This window comes from Grampus griseus (genome assembly GCF_964374135.1).
Source record: "Grampus griseus genome assembly, chromosome: 17".
Taxonomy (NCBI): domain Eukaryota; kingdom Metazoa; phylum Chordata; class Mammalia; order Artiodactyla; family Delphinidae; genus Grampus; species Grampus griseus.
The window spans coordinates 33,857,096-33,878,688 of NC_139011.1; the positions used below are offsets into that span (position 1 = coordinate 33,857,096).

Consider the following 21,593-nt stretch of genomic DNA (forward strand, 5'->3'; position numbering starts at 1 on the left):
ACTCACTTTATTACAGTGGTTTGGAACTGAACCTCCAAGGTATGCCTGTTAATTTGATCATTAGCATCTCTAGAGCTAGCCTAGTTAGTTCTGTGCCTCAGTGTCTTCATCTGTAAAACAGAATAATACTGTCATAGTGGGGTTTTTTTTTAATATTTATTCATTTATTTATTTTTGGCTGCATTGGGTCTTCGTTGCTATGCGCAGGCTTTGCGCAGGCTTTCTCGAGAGTTGTGAGTTGCGGCGAGCCAGGGGCTTCTCAGTGGGGGTGGCTTCTCTCGCTGCGGGGCACGAGCTCTAGGTGTGTGGGCTTAGTTGCTCCGCGGCGTGTGGGATCTTCCCGGACCACGCTTTGAACCCGTGTCCCCTGCATGGGCAGGCGGATTCTTAACCACTGCGCCACCAGGTAAGTCCCTGTCATAGTGGTTTTAAAGGTTAAGAGAATATTGTATAAGTACTTGGCACACTTATAAAAAATGTCTGCTTTTAGATTTAAGCTAGTTTAGCAGGCAGTGAGAGTTGAATCTGTAGATTTTATAGTTTGAAAATAGTTGGAGCGGCCGCCCGCTCCATCTCCAGAGCGCCCTTCAACTGTCCCCTGACCTGCTTCCGAGTGCCAGTGCAGCTCGAGCCTGCCGACCATGCCCGCGGGCGTGTCCTGGACGTCCTACCTGAAAATGTTCCCTGCCAGCCTCCTGGCCATGTGCGCCGGCGCAGAGGTGGTGCACCGGTACTACTGGCCAGACCTGACAATACCTGAAATTCCACCAAAGCCTGGAGAACTCAAAACAGAGCTTTGGGGACTGAAAGAGAGACAACATGAACCTCAAAATTCATCTCTGCCAAGAACTCTGTGAATAATATTATGAGAATTAAATATGTATTTTTAGGAAAAAAAGAAAAAGAAAAAATAGTTGGAAAAAATTTCCTATCCCTATGACCATAACCTTACTTAATCTAGAAAAATTTCTGAAGAATGTGGGCATTCAGCATGTAAGACTGGATTGAATGGGCCTGATGTTTGTGCAGCTGTTTAGGATCCTGATGTTAGAGGAAAATTAGCCTTCTTGTAAACACTAGATGTAGGAAATTGAGGTTCATCTTGTCCTGGCTTTAAAAGCTAGACTTTACATTTGGTAGCAGTTGCCTGTGATGGTCAGTAATTGATAACTCAAGGTTCCCAGGTAAATACTGCATAGAGTCTCATGAGTGGAAATACTAGGCTAAAGATCTTGATTAAGTATTTTTCATCATTAATAGAATAATTGATCTTTTTGAATGAGTAGGTTTTATCTGTTCTGTTGCTTTAGTGCATAGTTGAATATCCCTCTAAAATTGATGTTCCAGCTGGTCTTACATTGCTTAAAATAAACATGTATCCTCAAGCCTAAAATGTGTACTTTCTGGGTACAGATTTAAATCATTTCTGGTATCATAATCTAAGAGATTTGCTCAGCTAAACTGAATGTAGTTGAGTTCTTGGAAAATAAAATTGTCATTTTTAAAATACTGCTTGTATTTTATGAAATTTGACTAATGCTCTGGCTTATTGATGAGTTTGTTTTGGTACAACCAAAAAGCCGACACTTTTTTAAAAAATTTATTTATTTAATTTATTTATTTTGGGCTGCATTGGGTCTTTGTTGCTGCACGTGGGCTTTTCTCTAGTGCGGTGAGCGGGAGCTACTCTGTTGTGATGCGCGGGCTTCTCATTGCGGTGGCTTCTCTTGTTGTGGAGCATGGGCTCTAGGCACATGGGCTTCAGTAGTTGTAGTTCGTGGGCTCTAGAGCGCAGGCTCAGTAGTTGTGGCGCATGGGCTTAGTTGCTCCGTGAAAGCCGACACTTTTGAGAACCATTGAAATGGAGTATATTTTTAGGACAAGGGCCGTCACCCATGGTGAACTCTTGCATAGAGCAGGGAGAGGGGAAAGGAAAGGGGGCAATCAAGGATGTAGGAAAAGCTGTGCAGGTTTTAAAATAGGTTGCCAAGAGCTGGTCTATGTCCGTTATAGTTAATGTGGCAACCAGAAATCAGTCCCAGGCAATGAGTAGCATCCTGTCTAGAGGACTTGTTTTGTTTATGGACTTTATATTAAAATAAATCTTTGCCTAAAGTAATGTAAGGATCAGTGAGTTCAGCAAAGAACATAAACTTATTGTGTGTGCCGCTCCAGAGGACAGTGGGTGATTTGGAGAAAGAGGGAAAACTATTTGATTGGGGAGGGGTTGGATTTAGTCTGATGCCCTTTTAAAAATCAGAGTTCTTAGTAAATAAATGGTTTAGGATGTATAATAGGTTCCTAGCTTATGCCTAGTTTCAAATTATGATGGCATTTTTGTATTTCTGGCAGTTGGTGACTTAATTTTAGCTCTTCCGAGTCAACACTTAAACAAGCGATTTTAATTTTTTTACAACCATCTTTTGAGGAAGTAGTTAAGGTAGTTAACTGAAGTTGACCTCAGATTGCGCAGCTATTAAATGACACAGCCAGGACTAGGTCTTCTGACTTGTAGTCCAGTAACATTTTCACCAATCAGCTCACCTCATAAGAGACTTAACATTGTTAACTTGATTTAACTAGTCCATTTTAGCTTGTGGTGGGATCTAGATAGTGTGTATCAAAACTACGGATTGTCCCCTAAAGTTGGCCTCCACTTTCACTCATTCCTATTGTTGATATTTACACATCACCTACTCTAGAATTCTACTTAGAAGACGTTTATCTGCAGTTACCTGGTAGCACACTGTTATGTGGCTGGCAGTGTATTGAAGTTCAGACTATTTTGATTTCTTAGCTGCAGACATTTATTCCGCTAGCTTTCTTTACTTAAAATGAGTAAAATTGTCTGTGTGATGGAGGAATCACGAAACAAGATGAATAAAACAGACTGGCTCTGCAACTCTGTATGTAAGGTGACCATGTTTACTTGTAATATTTTGTGCATATGTGTCAATTACCTTCTCAAGAAATTGTCATATTAAGCTTATTTTTTTAATGTATAAATTCACATTTATTTGCTTTAAAATGGGCACTAAAGGAAAGGATATTAGTGATCTAGTATTTCTGAAAGTGTTAAGTGATCACAGATTCTTCACTGAACTGGGTACTTCTTATTAACACACTCTCATTGACAACTCATACATTAGGTTTAACTAATGAAATAATACAGACTTGGAAATAACTTCTATTTTGACAGTTTGTTGCATATTCTAAGGACCCAGACGTAAGGCTTGGTGGCCCGTCTCTTGTTTTTCCTGGTTTATGACTTTCGGCTTTGTGGAATACGGCTGAGATGAAAGGATTTATTGACGATGCAAACTACTCCGTTGGCCTGTTGGATGAAGGAACAAACCTTGGAAATGTTATTGATAACTATGTTTATGAACATACCCTGGTAAGTGTGTCATCTCACATTTCTGAAAACAGTGTTATAAATTTCTGAAATCTGAAGCATCAGTGCTTTGTTTCCAAGGTCTTAATATAATAAAAGTACTTTGTTCCAGGTTGTCTTGACTTGACAACCCCAGTTCCCCTTGAGAAGTGATGAGATTTTCTTTCTAGCTCACATTAAAAAAAAAAAATGCTTCCGGACAGCCCTTTCTCTTCTGTGCTTTATAGCACCTGTTTTGTTTTTTGTGTGTGTGGTACACGGTCCTCTCCCATTGCGGAGCACAGGCTCCGGACGCGCAGGCTCAGCGGCCATGGCTCACGGGCCCAGCCACTCCGCGGCATGTGGGATCTTCCCCCTGCATCGGCAGGCGGACTCTCAACCACTGTGCCACCAGGGAAGACCTGTATGTTCTTTTATTTTCTTGATATGTTGCCAGCTATCCACTTAATCAGTACATGGCTTCTTACCCATTTTTCTCAACTGTGTACTTCCGTAGATTTTAATTTATATTTCAGATAATCTTGGTTGTGTATGTTGAATGAGAATTTATACTGAATGCTTACTCTCCACTGCCCAAGTGTCAATTTCTATAGAATCATATTTATTGCTACTTAAGATCATTTTTGTTTCGTACTTACTGATAGAAAAATTTTGTTTACTGCCTTACTGATAGAATTTTTGTTGAAGCTAATTTCCCATATTCCCCAAATTCGAAGAATTGTTTTTGTGTTACTGGTGTTCAGTAATAGGATATCCAAAAAGCTTTCTTCTTCTCTTGACCTTTACAAACGTGCTTAAGTCTTCTCACACACCAGCAAAATCCTGTTATTTCTCTCTTCTGCCATCAGAATTCTTTTTGGGGGGTGAGGAAGAGTGACGCTTGTCCTACCGTTCAGTCTGTTCTATAGCTAAGTCATTCTACAGTTAATTCTCTGATGTCACTAGTCTTAGTCACTTTTACAACACACTTCCTGGGGATGGCAGCATGTTTTTTAAGGATGGGGTAACTTCAGTACAACTGTCCTATATGTGCCACCCGTAACCCATAATTTCTGGTCGTGTCTGTTTCTTGGTCAGTATGTTCCAGTAATGTATATCTTCAAATAATGTGGACTATAGAAAACAGTAATAGCTTCATGGCTTTTCAAACAATATTTGGATGTTGTATGTTTTTAATAAGATTATTTTGTCTTCCATCTAACATTGGGTAATTTATGCTCTGGATGACATGCATAGTCATCTCTCTACCCCTAGAGTAGCCCCAACTTCGAAATCATTACACATCTCTCCCAATCCCTAATTAAAATCTGTTTGTTTGTTTGTGTCACGCTATGTGGTTTGTGGGATCTTAGTTCTCCAACCAGGGATTGAACCCAGGCCACAACAGTGAAAGCGCAAGTCCGAACCACTGGACCTCCCGGGAAATCCCCCAGTTTTCTTTCTTTTGAGGGAAGAATATCCTTACTCAGATTTATCTGACATTTAGTGTACTTCTGTATTTTTAAATTCAAGTTTGCCACCTATATGCACACAAACTACCAACTTTATCTCCTTAAAAATTGGTTTCTTTTGTTTCCTTGTTTTACTGTCTTTAAGTGAAATTCATAATGGAGATACAGCTTTTTGTTTAGGTTTCCTCATTCTACTCACCGTATTAGGAAATTAGATTGTATACTGCTAAAGTAGGTTCATTTTAAACGGTTAAGGAAAGCATGGAAGGAAATAGGTAGTCTCCTTCCCCTCCACTCCCCAAAAGTAAAATTGAGTCAATTCTGAAGTAGAAAGTTACTATAATTGATATATTTTTTTTTATCAAAGAGAATATTTTCTATACCAGCATAGCATAGCACAGCACAGAGTCAAATTTAAAAAGAAACAAGCCTTAAGTGTGGTAGTATGTAAATGTTTATTTTGGCTCATTTGTGGAGGAAAAGGGAGTTATTTCCTATTTATGATACTCTGTTTTCTATAGTTTTTTATGTTTTTCTTTTTCATAACCATAATAGACAGGGAAAAATGCATTTTTTGTGGGAGATCTTGGAAAGATTGTGAAGAAACACAGTCAGTGGCAGAACATAGTGGCTCAGATAAAGCCATTCTACACAGTAAAGTGCAACTCCACTCCAGCTGTACTTGAGATTCTGGCAGCTCTTGGAACTGGATTTGCTTGTTCCAGTAAAGTAAGTCATTTTCATTACTTTATTACTAAACTGCAACATTTTAAAATTGACTAATTTTTGGTGACCCACAGCAATAGGAGAACAGTTGCAAGGAAGTTTTGACTTTTGAATGTGTTTCCTAACTCTTGTTTAAATTTGCAGTTTAATATTGGAAATTTACAAACTTTCAAGTGTACCTTTCAAGGAACGTTTCAATGAGATGAGATTTTATAAGCTTTATTTTTCTTTAATCAAAAACTGTTATTCCTCATTTTTAGCCTAGAGCTAGGTTGACCAAATTACTTCTTATGACAGCAAGATAATATCCTAAACTATGAGATTTCTCTGATGGTAATTACAGGCATACCTCAGAGGTACTGCAGATTGTATTCTAGACCACTGCAATAAAGTAAGTCACATGAATATTTTGGTTTCTCAGTCCATATAAAAGTTATGTTTATACTATATTGTGGTTTATTAAGTGTGCAATAGCATTATGTCTAAAATATAATGTACATACATCAAATAAAATAATGCTGTTGAAAAAATGGTGCCAGTAGACTTGCTCAACACATGGTTGCCACAAATCTTCAATTGTAAAAATGCAGTATCTGCAAAGTGCAATAAAATGAGATATGCCTGTATACCTTTTTTTAAAAAAATAGGATCAGTATTTAATTTTAATTTTATTTTTTGGCTGCTTTGGGTCTTTGTTGCTGCGTGTGGGCTTTCTCTAGTGCAAGCAGGGGCTGCTCTTTGTTGTGGTGTGCAGGCTTCTCATTGTGGTGGCTTCTGTTCATTGCGGAGCATGGGCCTGGGCGTACAGGCTTCAGTAGTTGTAGTTGTGGCTTGCGGGCTCTAGGGTGCAGGCTCAGTAGTTGTGGTGCACAGGCTTAGTTGCTCCGCAGCTTGTGGGATCTTCCCGGACCAAGGCTCGAACCTGTGTCCCCTGCATTGGCAGGTGGATTCTTAACCGCTGCACCACCAGGGAAGTCCCTGTATACCTTTTTAAAAGGTTTTTAACAGAGTACAGTATGGTAAGCATTACCGGAATCTGAACTATGACATACATAATCCTAATTTAACCTTATGTAATTTGAATTTAACCCAAAAATAAAGGTATGGGGTAGTGATTGAAAAGTAATAGAAAGCTTGCCTTTTAGATGACACTGTTTAAAATCTGTTTTTAGACTGAAATGGCTTTAGTGCAAGAATTGGGTGTATCTCCAGAAAACATCATTTACATAAGTCCTTGCAAGCAAGTGTCTCAAATAAAGTATGCAGCAAAAGTTGGAGTGAATATCATGACATGTGACAATGAAGTCGAATTGAAGAAAATTGCACGTAATCACCCAAATGCCAAGTAAGTGTAAAACTAGGTACATGGGACTATTATTACCTAGGGTTTGGGGTTGTCTTTAGCCTGGGAAAAGGGGGCATTTATGTAGAGCAGTGGTATATGTTGTGATTACTGTGACTTATTTCAAGTTCCTTTATGGAAAATGCTACTAGCATTTTATTGGCTACTTCTGATCCTTCCTGTGGAGCTGGAATGAGATAAGGGCATTTTGGGATATGAATTTATAATCTTTAATTCAAGGAAGAGAATCTGGTTGGTAGGATAATCAAATTAGAGCCACAGCTATATTCTCACAATTACATTAACCATGCTAGTTATTTGTCATATTGGCAACAGGATGTGTTTTGGTCAGCTTTTTTTCCTGGTTAGCTGAGGGTTTAATCTGCCCTTTTAGATGTGGTTTCTTGAATGGTTGTCCTTTGTGTCAGTGTCTTAGGAGCCTAGTCCATAGATTCCTGGGATTTCTTGAAGGCCCTTCTCCTCAAACAGGAAATTTAATGTTTTTACTTGTACCTATATGCATCCCAAGAGTTACTTTTTTAACTAAAAACTTCACTTTTTAAAAGCAAAAAAATTTAAGGCAAAATTAATATTGCCATGAATTGGTATATCAAGAGGATTTTACAATATACTGAAAGTATATTAGTACAAAATTGTTTCCTTTTTAATAGGTTATTGTGTATGTTATATGTTGCCGAAAATGTGTATCATATCCATATTTCCCTTGTATTCATAATTTTCTTATTGACTTTAATGGTATTCTTAGAAAGGTATCCTGACAGGATTTATTACTCTGAAAACCTTTGTTTTGATAAAGGCCAGTTTTTTGATAAAGTGGTTCTAGGGAACCGCTTGTCTCTCTTAAAAGTCTTCTGGGGGTGGTGGTGGGGGAGTCTTCCTTTTCTGTGACCTGATTTGGGGTGTTTACTGTATTAGATTATAAATGGAATGGTATATTCTTGATAGAGCTGGTTCTACTTGTAGGTAGAATAATTTTGCTTTTACAAACAGCATTTTTGTATAATTGCATTTTTTTAGTGGTTTGTAATTACTTGGAGATTGCCTGATAGTCATGATCATTTTGCCTTGGTTGGCGTGGTTTGGAAGGAGATACCAAATAGATTTGAATCAGCAGTCTAAAAGGCTGCTGTTGAGATACGTAAAATAACTTAGGACTTCCTAATTTTTTTGTTAGTTGTACAAAATTAATGGGAGGAATGTTCAGAATAAGTGGTAGAAGTTTCGCTAACTAGAACAATTTAGGAAATTTGGAACATTTAAAGCCCTGATCGTTTTTACTGAAAGACAACGATGGCATTGCTATTCAATTTAGTCTTTCTAGGTGGATTTATGGACTGATGGACTTGATTTGAAAGTAATGTCTTTCATTACAGAGCCCAACCGACTCTTGATGCTACAACAGAGTCTTAACTTCCTGCATTTTCCAAATTCCCATCCTTGTAAGCTTCATGCTTTAGGCCCTAATTGCTAGTTTTTTCTCTATACAGGATTGTTTTTCATTAGGTTCACTTGATTCATCCGACGCTGGATTTTGGAGCGCTGACAACATAATCAACACACTTCCTACAATCTTCAGGCTTCACATGTGCTGATGATGATGTAAACCAACTCTGCCCCAATCATCTTCCCCTTCTCTTAGGGTCTTACTACATATTGCAACAGAAGATAATATTGGAGGTGAAGAGGGTAACATGAAGTTTGGCACTACCCTGAAGAACTGTAGGCATCTTTTGGAATGTGCTAAGGAACTTGATGTCCAAATTATTGGGGTTAAGTGAGTATTTGTTTTAAACTTCATTTTGTGATGATAATCTTTGTCTTTATGTTACTGATTTAGAATTTCATTTGCATGAACTCTAATAGATTCAACTTTGGGTTTAATATACACATTTCCCTTAGTTCAGGAAAGCAACTAAATATGCTTATCCTTCATACTGTTTTGTACCTGTACCTTCCCGTCACCCAGTAAAGAGAGAAAATAGTAAATAACAATTCAGCTAGTAATGTAAATCACCTCTTTTTAAATTGAATGGAGGGATTTACTAGAATTCTAATGAATACCAAAATGGCATTCAGCTTCTAAGTTGTTGGAGATGTCATTTCATTTTTTCTTTTTCCTATCCTAAGACTTTTTCTCTTCTTTTTAATTCCTCAGGAGCACTTCAAAAAATCAGTAGACTTTGTTTTACCCTCTCAGCTTTCTGTGTGAGGAAACTAAGACCCAGAGAGTTAATGATTTTGATCATAGTTTCAGAACCATGATCTGAATCAAATTTGGAGCAGCTTAATGCTCCAAATTTTAAAATTGCTCATAAAGATGGATAAAGAATCACCACTGTTAAGCTTAAATCTACCATACTTGATAATATCAACAGTATTGGAGAGTTTTCATAGTTCAGCTAAATTTTATTGTTAACACACGGGAAAATTGATTTGGGGTATATTCTTCTATGAATTTTAACATATTTTTGTAACCACTGCCACAGTCAGGGTACAGAAAGAACCATATTTCAATTCAATTTATTTTATTTTATTTTTTGGCTGCACCATGCAGTTTGTGGGATCTTTGTTCCTCAACCAGGGATTGAACCCGGGCCGCCTGCAGTGGAAGCATGGAGTCCTAACCACTGGACCGCTAGGGAATTCCCTATTTAAATTTAAATAGTCTGAATCATTGATAAGTATCACTGTTAATGAATACTAACCAGTATCAGTACTACTCAGCTGAATTAATGTTCACTTGTATTTATTTCACAGTAGATACATTTTTATATTTTTAGATAAAATTGTGCGTTCAAATTAAAGGTTTTGTAGGGTGATGCTTGTTACTTTACCATATATGCATAAAAAGCATGTCCCTATCTGATAGTCATGAAGCATAACTGATAACTTATAAAAAATTGTTTATAAAATTACAGTATTATCCTAATATTGGATAATACTTTTCTAAAAGGCTGGTATTGTAACTTGGATGATTAGAGGCTCGTGCTTCTAATGCTTTAAATATTTGGTAAGGTTAATGTGAATATTTTTTGTGTCAGTATGGTGAATGAGAAAGGACTTACAGGAAAGGCCTCTAAAACTTGCAGCAGCTTCAAATTTATTACTCTTATTTCTTTCAGATTTCATGTTTCAAGTGCTTGCAAAGAATCTCAAGTATATGTACATGCTTTATCTGATGCTCGATGTGTATTTGACATGGCTGTAAGTTTTTCCCTTAAATTATTTTGATATTTTAAGCCAGGATGTTATCTAAGATTCAGTGGTTTTCTACCTCTGAAGTACGCTCATTCATTCTTTTTTATGACATGCACATTTTTAAAAATGGGTGTGAAGGGATTAAATAGTAATTTACTTGCATATGTCTAAAGATAATACAGAAACATCAGGAAGACAATATATATAACATTGAATGAATCTGCTTCTATTAGTAGAAAGCAAGAAATTTACTAAAGGTCAGAACAGAGATTATTTACCTCCCTTTTTTTTTTGAAATGTCCCTATATGCATTACAATTTGGAAAAGCATTTAAAGATTTTCCCCCCTCCACATCTCTAGGGAGAATTTGGCTTCACAATGAACATGTTAGACATTGGTGGAGGCTTCACAGGAACCGAATTTCAGTTGGAAGAGGTAAACCTTGTTCAGTGGGTGGACATACTGGAATAATCTCTCATTCTTTACTGCTTACCTGGTAGATTTGTAGACGAGAGTTTTTACAGCAGCAACTAAAGGTGTAACATTGTTTAAAATTTTATTCTAAGAAAATGAATAGGCAATGAGAAGATAGCTTAACTTTGAAAAGTTTAAACTCTATAGCATAATTTTATCACAGAAAGTTTCTATTTTCAGTACTTGATGGCACAGATGAATTCATAACTTGGAGAGCTTGAGCTATTTTATCCAGATACACACCACTCCTCACCTTCCTAATATATAGAAACTGATTTGAAATTTTGTTCCTTCATTGATAGTGATTGAATATATAGAGACATGACTTTAAACAATCACCAGTAGCCATTTGCCATTGGAGTTAAGAAAATTTTTTTTTTAATGCCATTATGATAGTTAGAAAATAAACTTTGATGACTTCAAAGCCTGCTTTATCACAAAGCTTCATGGTCTATAATTCAAATACTTAATTTTCCTAGAAAATTTAATAGCTATTAGTCTCTTAATATTGTGAATTATCTAATCCAATATTAAAACCATAATGTGGGGTTTTAAATCCATAGGTTAATCATGTTATCAGCCCTTTGTTGGATGTCTACTTTCCTGAAGGATCCGGCATTAAGATAATTTCTGAACCCGGAAGCTACTATGTGTCTTCTGCATTTACACTTGCAGTTAATATCATTGCAAAGAAAGTTGTTGAAAATAAGTTTTCCTCTGGAGGTAAGTTAAAAAGTTTATAGTTTTGTTTCTGTTAGTAGGTAATTCCAGTTAGTTCGAAGATGAGTTTATCAGATACTACACAGGTACAAATTTACTGTAGGACATTTCATGGATTATAAAGTTGTGGGTGGTCTTCATCCATCAGTAGGCAGCAGCTAGGGAGCTTTTCAAAATGCCCTAGCCAAGGTCCCATTCCATAATAAGACTTTCTGAATCCAACTCTCCTTGATACTGATGTTGAGATAGGCTTATTTTAGATAAACTTACCCACGTGATTGATTCCCCTTAGGAACCAGTACAGTCTTAAATGTATGATTTGACAAGTTAATGAAGGCTTACACTGTCATCTCTATCAAGCTACAAATAATTTTCGTATCTTAAAGTTTTTTCTCAGTTTTGTTCCTTTGCCAGATAATCACTCTGATTACTTTTCCACCATAGATTAGTTTGGGCTGCTCTTGAACTTCATATAAATGAGGTCATATAACATATATTCTTCTGTTTAAGACAGCTCAGTATAATGTCTGAACCATTTTGTTTTACATTTATTGCCAATTAATATTCCATTTTCTGAATGAATATACATTGTATATTCATTGTATCCATTCTCTTGCTGATGATTATTTGATTGTTCCCAGTTTTGGGCTATTAAGAATAAAACTAGGGCTTCCCTGGTGGCGCAGTGGTTAAGAGTCCGCCTGCCGATGCAGGGGATACAGGTTCGTGCCCCGGTCTGGGAAGATCCCACATGCCGCGGAGCGGCTGGGCCCGTGAGCCATGGCCGCTGAGCCTGCGCGTCCGGAGCCTGTGCTCCGCAACGGGAGAGGCCACAACAGTGAGAGGCCGGCGTACCACAAAAAAAAAAAAAAAAGAATAAAACTATTACTACATTCTTGTACTACTGGAATTGTGGACATTTTTCATTTCTCTTAGGTAAATGATTAAGAATAGAATTGCTGGGTCACAGAGTAGGTGTCTGCAAAGATTTCAGAATGGTGTTACTATTTTGCCCCTCCAATGACAATGTATATATGCAAGTTCTGGTTGCTCCCCACCTTTACTGACTTTTTGTGGGGGGGGTGGTGTCAGTGTTTTAAATTTTATCCATTCAGTAGGCGTATGGTGGTGGTATTTCAGTGTGTAGTTTTAATTTGCATTTACCTGGTGACAAATGATGTAGAGCACTTTTTTCATGTCTTCATTGGTTATCCTCCTTTGTGAAGTGTGTTCAGTATTTTAGGCTAACAGTTTTAAGGTATGTCAGTATATATATATCGGTGTTTATGTTTTGAGGAATGTGAAACCTACAAGTCAGTTCTGTAAATACTAATTCAGACTTTAATACACCTTTTAGATGTTTTACTCTAAACTCATCTTTACTTTTCCTGTTTCATTTCAGTAGGAAAAACCGGAAGTGATGAACCAACCTTCATGTATTATATGAACGATGGTGTTTATGGTTCTTTTGCAAGTAAACTGTCTGAGGACTTAAATACCATTCCAGAGGTTCACAAGGCAAGTTTTATTACATATAATATAAAAACTGCTTATATGGCAGTTTATGAACGAGCTGTTATTTTTAAGATACATCCCAATATTTGGAGAAATATTTTAGGATGGGGGAAGGTTGCCCCTTTTTTGAGGATTTGCATATCTCTGGCTGAGTTCCTTTAGTTGCTTCCTTTAGATAGAGTTAAGGAGCATCACTGCCGCTGGTTCTAGGCCTTTCTTCCAGGGGCACATTTGATCTGAGATAGTGAAAAAATGCTCTTATCCACCTTCAAATTCAGTGCCTGCCTGAGTAAAAACCTAACAAAACAACCACCTTTTTTTCTCCTACAGAAATACAAGGAAGATGAGCCTCTGTTTACAAGCAGCCTTTGGGGTCCATCCTGTGATGAGCTTGATCAAATTGTGGAAAACTGTCTTCTTCCTGAGCTGAATGTGGGAGATTGGCTTATCTTTGATAATATGGGAGCAGATTCTTTCCATGAACCATCTGCTTTTAATGATTTTCAGAGGCCAGCTATTTATTATATGATGTCATACAGTGATTGGTAAGATGTTGTTTTTGTTTTAAAGCAGATTGGGTATTTGAGGTGACAGAATGTTTGCTAATTTTAATTCTGTAATGAACGCACAACTTAAAAAGTAATAGCAAAATGATCTTTTAAGAGTAATTGGGGGACTTGCCTGGTGATGCAGTGGTTAAGAGTCCGCCTGCCAATGCAGGGGACACGGGTTTGAGCCCTGGTCCAGGAAGATCCCACATGCTGCGGAGCTACTGAGCCCGTGAGCCACAACTGCTGAGCCCATGTGCCACAACTACTGAAGCCCGCACGCCTAAAGCCTGAGCTCCGCAACAAGAGAAACCACTGCAATGAAGCCCGCGCACTGCAATGAAGAGTAGCCCCTGCTTGGTGTAATTAGAGAAAGCCCGCGTGCGGCAATGAAGACCCAACACAACCAAATAAATAAATGAAAATTTAAAAAAAAAAGAGTAATTGGAAGACCACTTATTTTACAGTCCTATTTCATTGTCCATTTGTTATGTGGTTGTGTGCTCTTTATCCTTAAATTCAAATTTTCTTTTTTCTTATGTAGGTATGAGATGCAAGATGCTGGAATTACTTCAGACACAATGATGAAGAACTTCTTCTTTGTGCCTTCTTGCATTCAGTTGAGCCAGGAAGACAACTTTTCCACTGAAGCTTAAGCAGGCATTAACGCTTTTTTAGATATGAAGTTGCAGGTTAAGCTTGTCTGGTCTACATTCCAGTGTGGAAAAAATTTGAACAATCTTATTCTGTTAATTCTCTTGGAAACAAAAACTACTAGTAATAGCTGTTTGGGACCAGACAAAATTAGCTCTCACCTATAATTCACTGGGGGTAATTGGGAGATTAAGATAATGTATCCACATTTAAACTTACCAGTTTGCCCCACCCCTTAAGCGTTTAAAATAAAATATGCAACAAAATGGATGACTTAGTGGAGATGGAAGCCCATTAATTGGGTTCCCCATTAAACCGTTTACATACAAGTACACAGTTTTTATACTAAGGATTCGTGTTTAAAAAGTCTTGTAAAGTTAATGTCTTTCACCCAGATATATCAAATGTCAGTGGAAGACCAGTGTGATTTCATTAGATACGTTTAGTGTATTTAGAATGTGTAAATTTGTGCTTTGAACTGTAGTTTAATAAATGTACAATTGCATCATAGTATTTGTTGTATTTGACCTAATGTAACCCTTGTATGATTGCAATAAAATTTTGTGTAGATTTTACTGTTTTTTCAGGCTAAAACTTTGGGAAAGGGGCTAGCTAGCAAAGGTAGTTTTGAAATAGATGTGTATATGGACTGTTTAGAAGGTTATTTTCCTTTATAGCCCATTTAAGTTTAGTTTGGCTCAGTACATTTTTCAGTTATTTAATTAGTAATTTAAGTAAAATGTTTGGTAAATCATTGTGAAGTTGAGATTCATTATGGAGAGTTGATGTGCAGTAAGCATGTTGTTTAACAATTTTAACACCAAAAATGTTAATCCTTCATAAACCAATTGTAATAATTAATAGGTGTTTCTGTACAGATAGAATGCATAGAGTACCTTAGTAAATCTTTGAATCACAAATCTTTTGACTGAAATGGAAGATTCTCTTAAGTACCTTGAAAAAACTTTGGGGGAGGGAAATAAAATTGCAGAAAACTGCAGTGCACTAAATCTTAAAGAAGGGCTACATCTATATCCAGAAACCTGATGCTCCTTTGCACGGAATATTATTTAAATTGAAAATTGTGAGGTGGGGTGGGGAGAAGCACACCTATTTTCAGTTTCTCAATTGCAGTGATTTCAGACTTAGGGTTTGTTTTGTTTTAGCTGTTCACTTAGCTTCTTGTTATTTCCCATTTGTTCAGCTTAGTGTAGTTTTAATTCTTTTCATACTAAAATTTTATGGTGATTGGGGGAAGTGAGTTAGAGTCACTAACATGACAGTTGTTGCCAGGAATTTGCGTTGTTCACTGCTAGTATATTAGTTATCCTAGATCTCAGAATCACAATAGTAATAAGCAACAGGGGTCATTTTTTCCTAACTTACTCTATGTTCAGATGTGGAATTTCTGTCTACCAAGAGGAAATGTGACTTCACTTTGGTGCCAATGGACAGAAAATTCTACCTGTGCTACATAGGAGAAGTTTGGAATGCACTTAATAGCTGGTTTTTACACCTGATTTCAAGGTGGAAGGAAATTGATCATGAATCTCTAATAAATTTCAATCTCTTAAACCAGTAGGTGCTTAATATTTTTGATTTGATTAATTCCCATTTGAATTTTGTGGGTCCTATTAATTAAAAAAAAAAGACCCCAATCTGTTGTCATCTAAATTACCTTTGGGCTTTTCCAAGATGTAATGTGGGGTTTTATGCAAAATTCCAAGCTACCATGCAACTTTTTTTAACTGTAATGAGGAGGAATTGTTCCTAACCTTCTTTACTTGTGCTTTTTGGTCCAGAAATGCCAAATCTTTTAAGAGATGGTACAACTTTGAGTCATTGGCCTGACTATACAACTTTGAGTTTCATGGCGTGTCGATTTTGCCATATTTATAGGAGAGCTATTCTGTGTATAACAGCTCAGAGTTGCAAGTAAGACATGAATGATACGGTAACTTTAAGAAATATCTGTGTTGTATTTGAAGACTGTTTGCCATAAATCTGAAGTTTGAACTTATGTATTTCAATTTGGTTTGCTTAAAATAATGTTAACAATTTTTTTAAACTATTGTAATCTCAGTTCAGAATTTAACTGAAACTATAAAACCCAAATGATTTCTATATAGTAAATTGAACTGTAAAGGTAACTTGTGTGTGATTCTGAATACACAGATAAAATGTTTTTATTCCTCCTTACATTTTAGTTTTGCTTTGCTTTGGCTTCTGTCGTGAAAGACTTGTAATTTTACATATCAGCTTTGTGTGTTAACTTGTAAGCATTCTTTCAGAATCTTGCTTTATCACATAGTAACAAATTGAATCTGGTAAAATGATTCTGGATATTACACACGGAATACTGAAGGCTTTGATAAAGTCCAATATATATGTGAGCCCAAAGATTTTTCTTTGGGTCACATATTCACCAGCTTCCTAACAGGTTTAAACTTATACTTAAATAGTTCTGTATAAATTAAGCTAGATATTCCTTCCAAGTAAATGTGGGCGCTGATATTGAATGCAAATTTGGGTTGAAAAAGCCACACCAGTTTTTTTTTGGGTTTTTTTGTCTCTTTTTGGGGAGTTACTCTTGATTTCCTCACAGTAGTTATTAGCAACTTGAGCAGTAATGTAGTAAAGGATGCTTGCTTAATTGGCTTGAAAGTATGAAATCAGAAAAAAAAATCTTAATCTTGCATATTCAAGTTGTGAATAAATCTTACAAATACTTTAATCCCTGCCTCATCCATCCTGAAGTAGGGATAGAAGTATGGTATAAAGTGTTTACAGATGCAGGCTTTCAGGGGAAGAAACCTGGCCTAGGGGTAAGAAACAAACACTAGTTCTAGTCTAGCTTTTGCTGGAGGCTGATCTTTACCTACTTAAAGGGATAAGCTACCAGCTTTTGTGTGTTGTCTTGGAGCAGGTAAGCACCATCTTTCTTACTCCTGAATTCCATGACCTATACCTATATTGGCTTCAGTTTCAAAAGCAGTTCCATTTTAATCTTTGAAATCCTGATTCTACCATAATACCGCTTATGCTTGTCAAAACCCTTTGTAGTTGATGGATTAGGAAGAAATTTAGCACTGGGTCAATTATGGGAAAGTGCAAAGTTAATCCACAGCTGGCTAACAGACGAAGTGATCATGTATTGGCAATAGAAAAAAGGGGTTGGGGCTTCCCTGGTGGCGCAGTGGTTGAGAGTCCGCCTGCCGATGCAGGGGACACAGGTTCGTGCCCTGGTCCGGGAAGATCCCACGTGCCGCGGAGCGGCTGGGCCCGTGAGCCATGGCCACTGAGCCTGCGCGTCCGGAGCCTGTGCTCCGCAACGGGAGAGGCCACAACAGTGAGAGGCCCGTGTAACGCAAAAAAAAAAAAAAGGGGGGGTTGCATGAGAGTGCAAGAGAAGAAAGATCCTTTGGTAAACCAGCAGGATCTTATTAGATTCAGCCCCAGCTTCCAGTTAGAGTTTTTCCTAAATGACGGTGCCAGACTTCATCCTGTTCGCCTGTGCTTACAATTCTGTCACCACTCCTTTTTTTTTCTGTCACCACCACTCAACCTGAGTGGCCCCTTTTTATTGTCAACACTTTAACCTCTCTCTTCCCGCAACTCAGCCCCCAGACGGCCATCACCCACTTTGCTGGGACAGCAGTATACAAAATACCCTAAATCCCGGCCCACGTGGCACTTCCATCTCAGGAGGCCTCCTAGAGGCTTTCAGCTCACTTCTGGATTCTGAGGGATGGACCTGCCCCCACTTTATCTTTCGGCCTGCTACAGTAAGTGGTCTGACCCTTCAGGGTCCCCCGCATCCCTCATCCAGGATGCTGGGCTGGACAAGAGTCAGCAACTGTGTAATATCCACACAACCTCAATTACACACCAACAACTGCAGGTGGTTCTGTGCCACACAGCTCAGCTTGTGAGTTCCTCTTTCAGTCTGCGACCCTGAAACAAAGCTGCTTTTCCCCATTCTGGCCTCGGCTGCTGCCTGACTCAGACTTCATGAAGCAGCAGTAGAGCCTAGTGGTTAAGAACGTGGACTTGGGGTATCGTAACTCCATTTCTACCACTTACTAGCTGTGTGACCTTGGACAAGTTATTTAACTTCTCTGATCCTCAGTTACCTCTTCCATGTATTGATGTATAACAAATTGCCCCCAAACTTTGAGCTTCTTTTCTTCATCTACAAAAAATAGGATTGTAAGAATTCAATGAGTTTTTACATTTAAAGTGCTTAGAAAAGTGCTCAGCATGTAGTAAAATTTCAGTATGTGTTTGCCATTATATCTCCTGGGTTCCTGCTCATTGAATCTCCCTGGGGCTTAGAACCCTCTTGCTCCTGATGACTCCTGAATAAGATGCTTTGGGTAATGGAGACTGTGTGGAATTACTGGTGACTCTACCTTCTTCCAAAAATTCTTTGAAATATCCTTCATATAAGATAGAAACTAGAGGGGACTTCCCTGGTAGTCCAGTGGTTAAGAATCCACCTTGTAATGCAGGGGACACAGATTCGATCCCTGGTGGGGGAACTAAGATCCCACATGCTGACGAGCAACTAAGCCCACAACTACTGAGCCTGTGTGTTCTAGAGCCCGTGCACCACAACCAGAGAGAAGCCTGTGCACCACAAGGAAAGATTCCATGTGCTGCAACTAAGATCCAATGCAGCCAAAAAAAAAAAAAAAAAGATAGAAACTAGGTAAGAATATGGCAGTTGGGCTTCCCTGGTGGCGCAGTGGTTGAGAGTCTGCCTGCCGATGCAGGGGACGCGGGTTCGTGCCCCGGTCTGGGAAGATCCCACATGCCGCGGAGCGGCTGGGCCCGTGAGCCATGGCCGCTGAGCCTGCGCGTCCGGAGCCTGTGCTCTGCAACAGGAGAGGCCACAACAGTGAGAGGCCCGCTTACCGCAAAATTAAAAAAAAAAAGAAAAATATGGCAGTAAAGTGGAAAACAACTTTAAATATTAGATAAAACTGAGGCAAGGTTAGTCCAAAAGTCATCATCACAAGGTGCTGCTAAAGTCTGACCACGCTTTGTCTCTGAGGTTCCTAGCAGCCAGAGTTAAAAGGGAAACACTTTAAATTCAAATTTTAAAAATGTTAACAAAATTCAAAGCATCCATAGGATATGAGTGAAGCTTTCTTTCCACAGTGCAGAGCACAGTGCCAGGGGCAATTAAGCTCAAAATGCTCTTTCTAGCAAGGGCCCAGATGCAGATGGCTGGCCTTCCCTGTTGGTGGAAACATAGAAGACATCGCTGCCACTCAAGAAGGGCTCAGGGATTGGGCGGCAATGGCTGATCTTCCCACTAGATGGCGCTCGTGGATTATCTTTGCTCATAGTGCCCCCTCGAAGTTGCAGCAAGCAATTTCGGTTTTCTTAGTTGATTTCACGTAGTATTAAATTCTTATGTTCTAGCATGTTTCTGAACGCCACACAAGCCTCCGCCTCTCTGTCCCAATCCATTGTTACAGTGGGTTTCGAGGTGGGTCGGAGCCAGGAGGAAGAGGGGATTCTGCCTCACCTTCCTTCCCCTCCTCCATTCACCCACCCCCATTAGCAACAGCTTTTGCCACTGCAAATCCCAGAGTACAGGTTTGCAGTGACCATGACAACTGCTGGAGCTGAGCCCACTGACAAGTTACCGTGACAACTCTGAGCCCAAGGGGGACCCTTGTTCCTGGGTGTGAGACAATATAACCAAAGGCTAGAAGACCTGGGCACTCAAGGAATGTGGTGGTTAAACTTTGTGGCTTTTTCCAGGTGCATTTTGAATTCTAAGTTGGGATGTCAGGTCCACCAATGACATACCTATGGCCACACAAAACCAACTTTACATAGCTTGATGCATCCAAGGAACCCAAACACCAGGCAAGCCTTTGGACCCTCTCAGTCTGAAGGTCAGGTTGGGCTTTTTGTAGGATCAAGTGGTTGAGGCCAGCTCGAAAAGCAGGGAATGATTAGGGCTGGTGGGTTGGGAGAAAAGGGACTCTTGCTGATTGGATCTGTGGGGAATGTTTTCTATGTGACTATGGCTTTGCTAGATCCATGAATCAGTTTTTGCGATTTAGAAGTTAAGATCTTGAAGGCAGTCAGTCAACTGGTTTCTCAGTCTGCCATCTTCCAGTAGCTCTTGAGGTCATGGCTGTATCTTTTTCATATCCCCAAAGCCCGGCACATAACAGATGCTCTTTGTTGGGTGGGTGAATGAACTCACAAACACCGCCTCCTTTCCGGGGTTGTCTCAAGATGGGCGAGCAGACAAGATAGCGGATTCATGGAATACATATTCAAGAAGTACTGACTTTATGCCAGGCACTGGGCCAGGTGCTGGGAACACCATGATGGGCAAACCAGACAGGACCATGTCCTGAGGGAATCAACAAATACATGCAAGACTACAAAAGAGTCTCAGCTTTGAAGGAACAGCACTGGTGCTAAAGAGCAGATGATGGGGCACTTGGCTTGGTCAGGAAGATTTCCTGGTGAAATGATAGTTGCCCTGAGATGTGAATGAAGAGTGGAGTTAAGTAGGTGAAGAGATGGAGGGAGAATGTTCCAGGCAAGGAGTACGGCCAGTGCAAAGGCCAGGAGATGGAAATTCAAGGGCCTGAGGAAGAAGGTCAGTGCTCCTGGAGGATGGAGACTCATAGCACAAGCATTGTGTAGGATGCCCCAGCCCAGGCAGGGCTCTACCAGCCTTTTAATGGATTTCTATTTTTATCCTAAGAAAGATAGGGGTGGCGTTACTCCTTTTATAGCTCGAGGTGGGCTGTGTTTCAGAGCTGTCAAACGATTCTGCAGAAATCCTAGGTGAAGCCATAAACATTGGAGCCTCTCCTGGTGGTCCTGCAGTGTATGGGAAGTAATTGAGCTTGTGTTCGAAGGGATTTGTCTGGCTTCATTGTGGAGAAAGGACCTGAGGAGGGCAAGAATTGGGCGTGGCAGCCTGGTTAGGCTCTGGCATTGGGACCAGATGGTGGTGGTGCAGTGAAGGGCTGCTTCAGAGGTAAATGGGCAAGACGTGGTGAGTTGGATATAAGGATGGAGGAGACGGAGGGGGAGGATGCCTCTGAGTTTCTAGCTTGTGTAACTGGATAATGGGCTCGGTCACTGACACGTTGGTCACAAGAGAAGAGGACCAGGTTTTGAGGGGAGGCTTGTGAGTGTGGTCTTGGACATGTTTGCATTTGAGGTGACTTTGGGGTGGGGATATCAGTGGGAGGCTGGGTACTCAGTCTGGAGTTCAGAGAGAGGCCCAGCCCAGAGGCTGCGTATGGTTCTGTGCGTGTGGTAACAGCACAACCAAAGAATGTCAGCCGAATGACATGCCCTTTTGGAGAAGTTACTGTCGTGCCCCTTTGGTCATAGGTGGGTGCGGGTGTTTTGGGGGACTTCGGCTCTCTTCCAAAATCCCCAGGTGGGGTCCACTGGGACAAGCGTAGCCCTAGAAGTGAATCCAGGAAGAAACAAAGGCAACCACACAAGTGGTGACGTCCATTGGTTTGAAGGTGGAAGCCTGGAGTAGAGAAGGAGGT

At 39.4% G+C, this 21,593-nt stretch overlaps 1 protein-coding gene across 2 annotated transcripts in view; it reads left to right on the plus strand.

Moving 5' to 3' along the window:
- The window catches only part of AZIN1 (antizyme inhibitor 1), a 30,743-nt gene extending 16,125 nt beyond the window's left edge, over window positions 1-14,618 (plus strand). The window contains exons 3-12 of one of the 2 annotated variants that reach the window (XM_082674770.1): window positions 3,200-3,397; window positions 5,401-5,574; window positions 6,744-6,916; window positions 8,574-8,708; window positions 10,057-10,138; window positions 10,493-10,567; window positions 11,170-11,329; window positions 12,729-12,844; window positions 13,172-13,386; window positions 13,934-14,618. In XM_082674770.1, coding sequence (XP_082530896.1) covers window positions 3,296-3,397; window positions 5,401-5,574; window positions 6,744-6,916; window positions 8,574-8,708; window positions 10,057-10,138; window positions 10,493-10,567; window positions 11,170-11,329; window positions 12,729-12,844; window positions 13,172-13,386; window positions 13,934-14,045 — 1,344 coding nt within the window. In that variant the 5' untranslated portion in view covers window positions 3,200-3,295 and the 3' untranslated portion in view covers window positions 14,046-14,618. The remainder of the gene's footprint in view (window positions 1-3,199; window positions 3,398-5,400; window positions 5,575-6,743; window positions 6,917-8,573; window positions 8,709-10,056; window positions 10,139-10,492; window positions 10,568-11,169; window positions 11,330-12,728; window positions 12,845-13,171; window positions 13,387-13,933) is intronic. The other variant, XM_082674771.1, reaches the window with a different exon arrangement.
- Window positions 14,619-21,593: the final 6,975 nt, after the last annotated feature.